Source organism: Microtus ochrogaster, unplaced genomic scaffold (genome assembly GCF_000317375.1).
Source record: "Microtus ochrogaster isolate Prairie Vole_2 unplaced genomic scaffold, MicOch1.0 UNK14, whole genome shotgun sequence".
Lineage (NCBI taxonomy): Eukaryota > Metazoa > Chordata > Mammalia > Rodentia > Cricetidae > Microtus > Microtus ochrogaster.
Genome location: NW_004949112.1, coordinates 3535748 through 3545896, shown reverse-complemented (window position 1 = coordinate 3545896; position 10149 = coordinate 3535748). Strand labels below are relative to the sequence as shown.

The following is a 10149-nucleotide window of genomic DNA, read 5'->3' as shown; positions in this document are numbered from 1 at the left end:
GTGGGTTCACTTTAATGGGGGAGGGAAACACAAAAGGGCGAAGGGTGTGGAACACACAAGGAAAAGGCAGGACGAGGGGGGCGGCCTCGTGTGGCCCCTGCCTTTTAACGGGGGGCCCAAGGCAATCTGGGAAGAATATCTCACACCTGCGCGCAGGTGTGCGCACAGGCAACCATAGTCCAGGGGGATTCTGGGAGTTGTAGTTTTCCAAAAGAACAACACTCCAGGTCTACGAACACTGCCCGGGGCACGTGCTTGCCAGCGCCTGTCTCACTGAAGGTGTGGAAGGAGTCGTCTCCTACCCCAATGGTCTTGTCACTTGGCATCTGGCCGTCAGGCCGGATACCATGTTCCAGGCAGTAGAGTTCCCAGCAGGCATTGCGGATCTGGACACTAGCCTGACCGACGTGGATGGAGATGCACTCACCATGGTAGCTACGGGTTAGAAGGCGAGGGTGACAGAGCAGACACCGGGTCCGGTTACCGTTCCCGACAGCTAAGAGTCGAGGTAAATAACACAATGAGGCCCCCCTTTACTTTTGTAAACCGCCATTTGCCCACTTGCCACATCTGTTCTCTCTAACCAGAGACAGTCCTTTGTCCCACCCCCACCCAGACAGAACAAATACCCCCTCCCATTTCCCTTGCTCCCTTCCCCTCCTCCCTGGTCCTCACCGCCACACCAAAGCCTTTTCTAAGGCAGACCTCCCTCTGCTCTTTTCTTACACCTGCCAGGTCATTTGCTGCTGTTGCTGCCAGAGTCAGGCGGGAGCCACTTTAGCTTTTCTTCCTTGTTTAATAAAGAATCTCTCTGTGAAAAGAGGTGTTTGGGTGCGGTTTGCGCCTGTTCCGGGATCTGGGAGGAAGCCCCTGCTGTGCGGTGTCCTCGTCGTCCCCCTTCAAGAGTGGCTTAGCCCAGGAGAGACTTTCACCACCTGTCAGTTTATTCTCACAGTTCTGTTGTTCGGGTGTTTTCACTATCTGACTGACCTCTCCGCATTTTCTGCTCGCCGGCCTGTTCTACATTGTTACGTTTCTGCACTAATTTTTGTTTGTCTTGGTTTTAAACTCTTAAGTGAGGATACACGTTTTTCCTCAGGGAATCATAACATAACCCCGGGACGGTGTACAGAAAGGTTCATTTCAGACCTTTAATGATTCCCATGGCTTCGCTTCCCGCCTCCATGGCAATAACCCTTTCTAGTTTTCAAATTTTAGAAAATCAGAAGAAAAAAAAGCGCCCTAAGTTCGTCTGAAAATACAGAGAAAGTTTAGGACTATGAAACATCAGTCTCTTAAGACACGTGTACATCCACGCAGAGAATAATCCCCTGACGATGTGAGGCAGCTTCAGACTTTTCGTCTGTGGCATTCCACATGACCCATGCATGTACGGAAATGAGCACTCTGATGGTGACTTCCGTCTAACTGGAATACGGACGTGGCCATGACAATGTCTTGGGGGGGAAAGGAACCGGAATATAGACCACCATGACTATCAGCAAAGCATAGCCTCCCGAGTGGTGCTGGGCACGCGCAAGACAACTCCGGTAACTTTACAAGCCGCAGTGGCCGTGCGCAATACCGACTTCCGCTGGGGCGGGGGCAGGCTGAGGTGTGGCCAGAGGCGTTCTGGAGCACTACTTCCGCTTAGTTCTTCACGTGGTTCGGTGTTGCTGTTGTTATCGTTACCGGGACGCCGTGGGAGTTTGGATTCCGACCCTGGGGACGGGCGGAAGTCGCGGCCCGGCTGGCCGTGCGCACAGCTCTCTGTGCGGTGCACTGAGGTGAGTGCCTGCGGGGCAGGGAGGACGCTGATTTGCCTGCCGAGCACTGGTCTGTGCCCGGAGACGGCTGCGGAGGCTGCAGGGGGATGCCGTGTTGTGCTGGGCGTCCTGTGGGAGTAGGCAGAGCAGGATTGCTGAGGGCAGCGATGGAGCCTGGGGCTGGTGTGTGTCTGTGAGGGCGACGGCGTCGCCTTCTGGACTGCGAGTGTTTGCTTGGCCGTGACTTGAGGCTTGAGTCTGCCTGCGAGAGGAGAAAAAGATGGAAAATGAGTTTATTCACACTTTACACCCTACACCCGGGCCGCAGTATCCTCGGCCTGCCCAAGCCTACGCCGTGTCAGAATTGAAAGAAGGGATGGGGCAGTCTGCGCGAGGTCGTAGCTGCGGGCTCTTGGGAGCGGAACTGGGTGCAGGTGCTGGGGACCAGGGCTTCGGGCCATTTCTCTAACCCCATTACATTTCCCATAGGGAGGTGCTGAGAAAGAAAAAAATTAAAACGTACTAGTTCCTGTGACCAGTTTGAATATTGGGGCTCTTGAAGGTGTGTGCTAGCCTGCCTTAGGGACCCCGTGGACTTGGCTACGATCTGTGAGCAGCAGTTGAGCAGCGTGGTGCTGTAAATAGGGGTTAGGCTAAGTGCTTGGCCCCCTGCAGTCCCAACAAGTTGACCATGGTCTGGTGCCCCTATTGGTGAAAAGCAGAGAGAAGAGGGAAAGTTTCTTCAAATCAGCCACAAGGGGCAGAAGTGGTAAAGAACCCAGCGACCCCAGTCAGTCGTTGTGACAGAGGTTTGGGACAGCTGGTCAAGAGGTTCGCCTAATAAAGTTATCTGGCAGGGTGTGATGGCTCCTGGCTTTTACCCTTCGGAGGTGGTGGTACCAGTGGGATCCCTGAAGACGGAGGCTGCTTATCGTAGCAGGGGGGCCTCTTAGCCCACATCCTCCTTTAGATGCTGCATGTGTACTTAGATGATTAAGAAGTCCTGGTCATGGTGTATGTGGTCCCGCAGAAAGTTAATCTGGTCCTTGTGCTAGGCCCATCTTTTTCCTCCTTGGTGTTTATTTCTACTGTGAAGCCTCATCCTGGTGCCTAATTGTCCTCCTCTGGGGGTGGTCTGTTCTCAGGGGCTTTACAGTTTCTGGAATTGAAGAAGACCAATGCATTTAGAAAAATCTTTGAGCCTTCAACCCTGAAGGGGGATGTGTCGATCCCACCAGGTGAGAATGTAACACCACTCCTACAATTTTGAGCCAAATTTGAAGCAAGCTCGATTTTTATTGGCGTGCACCCAAAAACTGACCGTGCCTGCCTGCTAAGTCGGGTTAGGGAGAGCGGCTCCGAGTCCATTCCTCGGGCCTTTTAAGGTGTAAAATTGTGAGTGGTTGTAAAGCAGGTTTATTTCATTTCATCTTTGTTTGTTTCAAGGCAGAGGTACTCTGTGTAGCCATAGCTGTCCTGGAAAACTGTAGACCACATAGATGAACTCACAGGGAGCCGCCTTCCTCTGCCTCTGCAGTGCTGGGATTAAAGGTGTGCACCACCACAGCCTGCCTTGCAAAGCAGATTTACCTAAAACAGTGGATTAGTGAGGAAGTAGAGAAAAATCTCAAACAGTAGCCCTCACCGAGTGGTCACAAGTGATCAGGGAGGGTTCTGGGGCTGCCTGTTACCAAAACCAAGTCAAGTTCATGGGTTGGGGCAGGTCAGGTTCCTGGAAACAGACAGAACCTATTTTTAACAACACAGCCCTTGCCTTCAAAATGGAGTGAGGCAGGTGTAGGTTGGGGAGAGACAGCCAAGCAGAAGCCTAAGAAGTCTAAGCCACCAGACGGGCCTCAAACTTGGCGGTGATTCTCCTACTTCTGCCTCCGAGTGTGGTTTACAGAAGTGTCATGTAAATTGAAGTGCCCAATTGGCTAAGTAATCATCAGGAGGACACAGTTGTGGGAAATCTTACCCCTCCCACTGCCACTTTCATTCTGCTCATCTCCAGATGCCACGCCCTGGTTATTTTTTGCTGGTAAACATACCACCTCGGTGTGAGTGCAGGTTGCTGTTAGTCTTTTCTACTCTGAATATCTAGGGGTTTGGGGTTTGTTTTGTTTTTTGAGGAGGTTAGGTAGCAGACACTAGCAGGGGTCTAATGATTTTGTCCATGTGTAGCTGAAGCTAAGTTGATTCAGGGTACTTTGATTTTGAAGATGAACCATCAGATTTACTTTCTTACTAGGTGTCTTTCAGAGTATGTCCTCTGGCCCTGAGCAAGTGAAACTTAAGGCCCTGTCTTTGCCTGGACGCCTTTTGAAAACACATTGGGCTTAAGGAGTGTCTGAAGTTTCCCATCTTTGACCGCACAAAGAGCAGGTCGGACTCCAGGGCCAAGGTCTTTGTTCTTCTCGCAAGCTTTCCTTGCTGTGTCCCTGTGATTGTCCTTCTTCTAGGAACGGTGTGAGCCATCCGAGAGACTACAGTTGAGAGTACTGAGCAAACATTAAAAACAACTGAGTTGACACTTGTTGATTTTTAGTCAATTATTTTCAACTTTTAATAGCATGATGTGTGCCTGTTTGGGGACTGTGCCCATGGGTACGGATGTATGTGGAAGCCCTTGCTTGAGTTACAGGTGGTCTGAGCCCCTGATGTGGGTGCTGGGAATCAACTTGGTTCAGACATGTAAAACAGCATGCTTAAAGAATGAGTATGGGCTAAAAAGAACATTTTTATAGGTACACACAAAGAAAATGTCGGGCAGGACAAATAAAGGAGCTGCAGAGCACAGCAGCTTAAACTAAATGACATGTTGGAAGTAGGACAGAATGCCGTTAAGCAGAAAGAGTCTTATTTTGCCTGTATTTTCTTCACTGCCAGGCAGGTGCTAAGGACTTGATTCCCAAATCCTATGAACACTGCACCTTTCTTTGGAAAGCTCACATCGCTTACTGTCTTCTCTTCTCACACTAAAGGGTGGGAAACCTGCACTGAATTCTTTGTAATCAGAGTTCAAAAACATTGTCTTTTGTTTGTTTCCTGGATCTTCATAAAGTTAAAAGTTAGGCTAGGCGTGGTGGTGGATGCCCTTAACCCCAGCACTCAGGAGGTAGAGGCAGGTGAATCTCTGCCGAGGCCAGCCTGGTCTACAGAGTGAACTGTTGGGTAGTCAGGGTTACACAGAGAAACCCTGCTCAAAAAAAAAAAAAAAAAAGGAAAGAAAAGGGAAAACAAAGAGTCGGGCTTTCACTACTCTGCAGTGTCTATATGATCCCTGTTGGACAGGGCAGATGTTGTTTGAGTGACCCACAGTCACTGACTTCCAGGACTTTGTCTTTGTAGCTCCCTGGGTCGTGCCAAGTCATTCGCGCTGCTGATTTTCCAGCACAGCACAGCTGAGTTCTGCACGTCAGCTCTACTCAGAGGCTCCACATGCTCACCCGAATCCTGAGGCAATCCGAGACCCAGAGGAGACAGCACAGAGGACATGTCTACTGACGGGGGTTTCTGCCAGAAGCCCCAGAGACTGGAAGCAGATGAGCAGTATGGATTGTGTGAGGTGAGGAGAGGCGCCCCAGGTTCTGTCCTCCAGAACTGGGGGTAGACATTGGCAGACCAGAGGTGAGCTCCGTTTCTGAGGTGACCCTGAGTCTCCAGCTGAGAGTGAAGCCCAGAGCATGGAAACCCTAGCATTTCCTCATTATTTTGTGACACGCCCGGTGTGCTGCTTCTCGGGTTCAGGTTTGTCTGCTCGTCCATGACCTCCTGGGGAGTCCTGTTTCTAGTCAACCCAGATGGAGGGGACTGGCAGGACAAAGAAGTAGGTACCTCCAAGTCTAGCTTTGGCTTAATCATGGTATCGCAGGTGAGTGGCTGCCGGGTGGTTTGTGAAGCTGGACCTCCAAATCACCCCTGCCCAGTTGTGTCCAGCGATGGGTTTGGATGCGTGTAGACCTCGCCAGAGCCCACTGTTGCTCCCCAAATTCGCGTGGGTCTTCCTACCGCTCCACTTTCACCCTGTTCTACCGCAAGCCTCTGATTTCCAGTTTAAGCTGTGTGCTCTACAGAGCATGGCAGTCACTGCTGAATCTGCTCTCCCACCAGTTTCTCTGTGCACCTTTGTAAACGCCCCATTTTAGCCCTCCCTGAGTCCTTACATTTGTTGTTTTGCTAATCCCAGTCTTCCCAAGAGTAGAAGCTCATACTGTAGCAGTGAGCCCCAGGAGCCCTACACAACTCTAGACAAGCATAACATGGCTTAATAGCTGTCATCCTGCTTATATTTGGTGGAGAAAGTCTATCCTCTGTGGGGTTGGATGAGATGTAGTATACAATGCATGGCAGGGTATTTTTATATACCGTCTTTAGGCCTGAACATAAAAATGAAATCTGTTTTTGGTGGAGAGTTTAATGGTACTTCCTGGGGAGCGGAAATATTAAAGACTCATGGCTACTTACTGTGTCTTTCTGTTGTGTAGAGACTGGTGTCCTTTGAGGATGTGACTGTGGACTTCAGCCGGGAGGAGTGGCAGCATCTGGACTCCGCCCAGCGGTGCCTGTACCAGGACGTGATGCTGGAGATCTACAGCCACCTCTTGGCAGTGGGTGAGCACAGCTGAGCTGGGGATCCAGGGCGGGCCTCATATTTTTCTCTGTGTAAAACTTGGTGGAATATCAGAAACCTGTGATGATTTCTGTTTTGTCCTTGCTTCACTCTTGAGCACCTTTTTATGTGTTATTTAATGTTGACTTTTACAGTTAACCAGTACAGAGTCCATTGCATACCCTCTAAGACCTACGAAGATGCAACAGATCCAGTAGCCTTGCAACTCACAGGGTATCCCAGGCCGGAGGCCATCCTCAGGATGAAGAACGCTGATTTCCCACATCAGAGGTGTCTGTGTCAAGGTGAGTGACTGTCACCTGATAGACAGGTGAGAGGTGTCATCAGCCTTACTCATCCCCTCGTAGGGTCGGTCACCTAGGGTTTCATAGAAACACTGTACATTTTCTTACGAGCATTTGCAGGGGCAGAAAGGTGCTTACTGGATATTTGCATTCTAATAGTCTGTACAAATTCACAGTCCGTGTTTGGAGAGCATGAAACAAATCACACGTGGATTTCTGTTTGTGCACCCTAGTTGTCGACAGTTGATGTTATCAGCGTGGTTAATATATTGCTTGTATGATGAGTGAAATAAATGTTCCTTGTTTTAGTTTTTAAATTTTGAGTGTGTGTGTGTGTGTGTTAGAAAAGGCCAAAGAGTGCTGGAGTCCAGGTGGCTATGAGCACCATGAAGGTGCGGGGAGCTGAACTCGGGTCCTCTGGAAGAGCAGCAAGCACTCGGAACCCCTGAGCCGTCTCTCCAGGCCCTCCTGTGATAGCTTTTCATAATTAATTTAGAGTATCTCATTATATCTGTTATGGAAAGGCATTGCTGTGTATATATTATTTTTTTGTGAGTTTTATCATTGTGTGGTAAAACTCCTAATTCTCTTACACTGTTTATCCCTTCCTTACTGTCTTTTTCCATCCTGGATCTTCTTGGGTATCCTCCTAACTGTGGCACCATGGTAATTCTATTTCATATGTCCCCATGTAATCATTTCTTACTATTATATGTTTATGTTCCTGGACGTGCACATGCCACTCACCCCTGTAGAGGTCTGAGGACAATTCGCAGGGAGTCACTTCTCTCCTAGGGATCAGGCTTGATTGACAGCAAGCACCTTTCCCCACTCAGCCGTCTTGTGGGCCTGGCCATACTTCTTATAGGAATTACCTTCTAAGCCATTCTGACCTCTTAGTCCTCCTGTGGCTGTTTTTGTCAAGTTGATACAACATAGAATCATCTGGAAAGAGTCTTGATGAGGAGTTGTCTAGGTTGGCCTGTGGCCTTGTCTCTGGGGAATTCCGTTATTTGATGTGGGAATACCCAGCTCTGTGGGCAGCACCATTCCTGGAACTGGGTCATAGAATGTACAGTACAGACAGTGAGCTGAGTAATAGCTATGCCTGTGTTCGGTCTTTCTCTTCTGTCATATGACCCGTTTCCTCGGCTTCCCGCAACCTTGAAGTCACTGAAATGGTGGGCTGTAACCTGAAATGGTAAGGTGAGTCTTTCTTCCCTTACGTTGCCGGTTGTCGAGTGTTTTTATCACAGGACACGTTGACTTGTGATTTCTCTGTGGCCTCTGTGTGTGGCGAGCCTCCTGCCATGTCTACCTGTTTAGAGGACTGGTCCTGTGAATGACCCCTTCCTTAGTTTTGAAACCTGGGAAACTGGGGTCATCCTCATCCACGTTAGAAAGTGGAATTTCCGTTTCTGGGCTCTTGTCCTTGAGTTTATTACTTCACAGCTCCTGCTCATTTTTACTTTCTATTACACAGTTTACATGACCTTTTAATTCTGCTGAGATCAGTACAAACTAATTCCCTGTTTCCTTATTTAGACTTTTTGTCCTGTTGAGATTTTGGATTTCACTTTCAGTTAACATTCTATTGCCAGTTTCTCTTATAGCGAACGTTTCTGTTTTCTTTCTCTTCTTCCTAATAGATTAGACACAAATATCCAATTATTTCGTATGATGTAGACTGCACCAGCTCTTTCAGTGGCCGTGTGTTTCCAGTTTGCAAATGACCCCGAGTGTTTTCCTCACTTGCGCTCTGAGCCAGGCATAGACAGGTCTCTGTTAATGTCCGCTCTGCTGGCCAGGCATAGACAGGTCTCTGTTAATGTCTGCTCTGCTGGTGTTCCCCATTGCATATAATCTGTTGATTGGCTTGTCATCTCCATTTTTGTTTTGTTGTTGTGTCAGAAATAAGCCTTGTGGGCAGCAGTTTAGCAAATTAAAAAAAAAAAAAAACTATGTCTTGAATTTCCAAAACTAAGCAGAAGATACCGTTTCTCCTAATTTAGAAGATTTTCCAGTGTCTGCTAAAGTAAACGGAAGGAAGCAGGCTGTAGTGGACGCTGTGGACAACAGCTTGAGAACCAGGACGATATCCTTAGAGCCTTTGTCCTGAATGTGGAAGGGAGGCTGCTTGAAATGCAGCCATGAGCATGGGGACGCAGAGAATAGCTGCTCTTGGGGTCACCCCAAATCTGAGATGACATGGGAGTTGATTTTGAGGGCACCTGTGCTGCTTATTCATGAAGTAATTTTGAATTGGAATAAAGAACCAGACAAAGCAACCTAGTTGAGTTAAAGCAGTGGTTCCCAACCTTCCTACTGCTGTGACCCTTTAATGCAGTTCCTCATGTCATGGTGACCCCAACCAGGAAATTGTTTATGTTACTACTTCATAACTGTAATTTTGCTACGTTATGAATCATAATGAGACATCTGATACATAGGCTATCTGACGTATGACCCCTGTGGAATGTTGTTCGACCTCTCCCCCAGGAGAGCCCACGTGAGAACTGCTGAGTGAGAGGTGCTCAAAGTCAGGAGTAATCGACTGTTTTATGTTGAGGTTGTTGGGATACAGTGGAGAATTAAAATATATTTTAAAGGGGTATTTATTTTTATTTTCTATGTATGAGTGCTTTGCCTGTGTACCATGTGTGTGGCCTGGTGCTTGCAGAGCCATAAGAGAGTGCTGAATCCCTTGGAACTGGAGTTACAGATGCTTGTGAGTGGTCCTGTGGGTGCTGGGAACCAAACTCAGATCTTCTGCAAGAGCAGCAAGTGCTCTTAACTGCTAAGCCATCTTTTCAGCCCAATATTGGCAATTTATGGCGAAACTTTAAAGAATCCCTGTGCTACAGAGTTTGTAATATTCCAGATGGATGCTGAAGGGCTGACCATATAGTATCAAAAGGAAAAGTGAGGACGGCAGTGTGTAAAGTTTGTCTTTAAGAATTTGTCGCCCCCACACGAAGGCCTGGGAATGGGAGGACAGTAGTCATTTTCTAGGTCTACCAGCCAGTCTAGCCAAAATAGTGTCTTCCAAGTTCACTGAGCATGTCTAAAGGAAATCTGGTGGTTGTAGCTAGTGAGATGAATCACTGAGTAACATTATTGCCATGCGATGGTAAGGACCTGAGTTTGGGTTCCTAGCTGCCATATAAAAGCCTGTGTGTCTGTTACTCTAGCACCGGTAGTGGGATATCAGGGACTTGATAGCCAGTCCAGCTGAAATAGTGAGCTCTCGATTCAACGAGACACCCTGCCTCAAAAAATAAACAAATAAAGAAATGAGAGCACTAGAGAGAGATTTAAAGTTGATCTCCAGCTTCTACACGCAATGCAAAGGTGAGCACAGATAGCACACGTGCAGTCTGCTTCTGCCTCCACGCGTGCACACACAGTCACACAGGAGACACGCACACACATGCAGTCTGCTTCTGCCTCCACGCATGCACACACA

At 48.4% G+C, this 10149-nt stretch overlaps 1 protein-coding gene across 5 annotated transcripts in view; it reads left to right on the top strand.

Annotated features, from left to right (window-relative positions):
* The first annotated feature begins 1673 nt into the window (after positions 1-1673).
* Positions 1674-10149, top strand: part of LOC101992358 (zinc finger protein 175) — a 13711-nt gene continuing 5235 nt past the window's right edge. For 2 of the 5 annotated variants that reach the window (XM_026789051.1, XM_005366903.3), the window contains exons 1-4: positions 1674-1787; positions 5118-5334; positions 6254-6380; positions 6534-6683. In XM_026789051.1, the coding sequence (XP_026644852.1) occupies positions 5263-5334; positions 6254-6380; positions 6534-6683 (349 nt within the window). In that variant the 5' untranslated portion in view covers positions 1674-1787; positions 5118-5262. Of the gene's footprint in view, positions 1788-2881; positions 3005-4615; positions 4752-5117; positions 5335-6253; positions 6381-6533; positions 6684-10149 lie in introns of those variants that run through there. The other 3 variants (XM_026789048.1, XM_026789049.1, XM_026789050.1) reach the window with 3 other exon arrangements.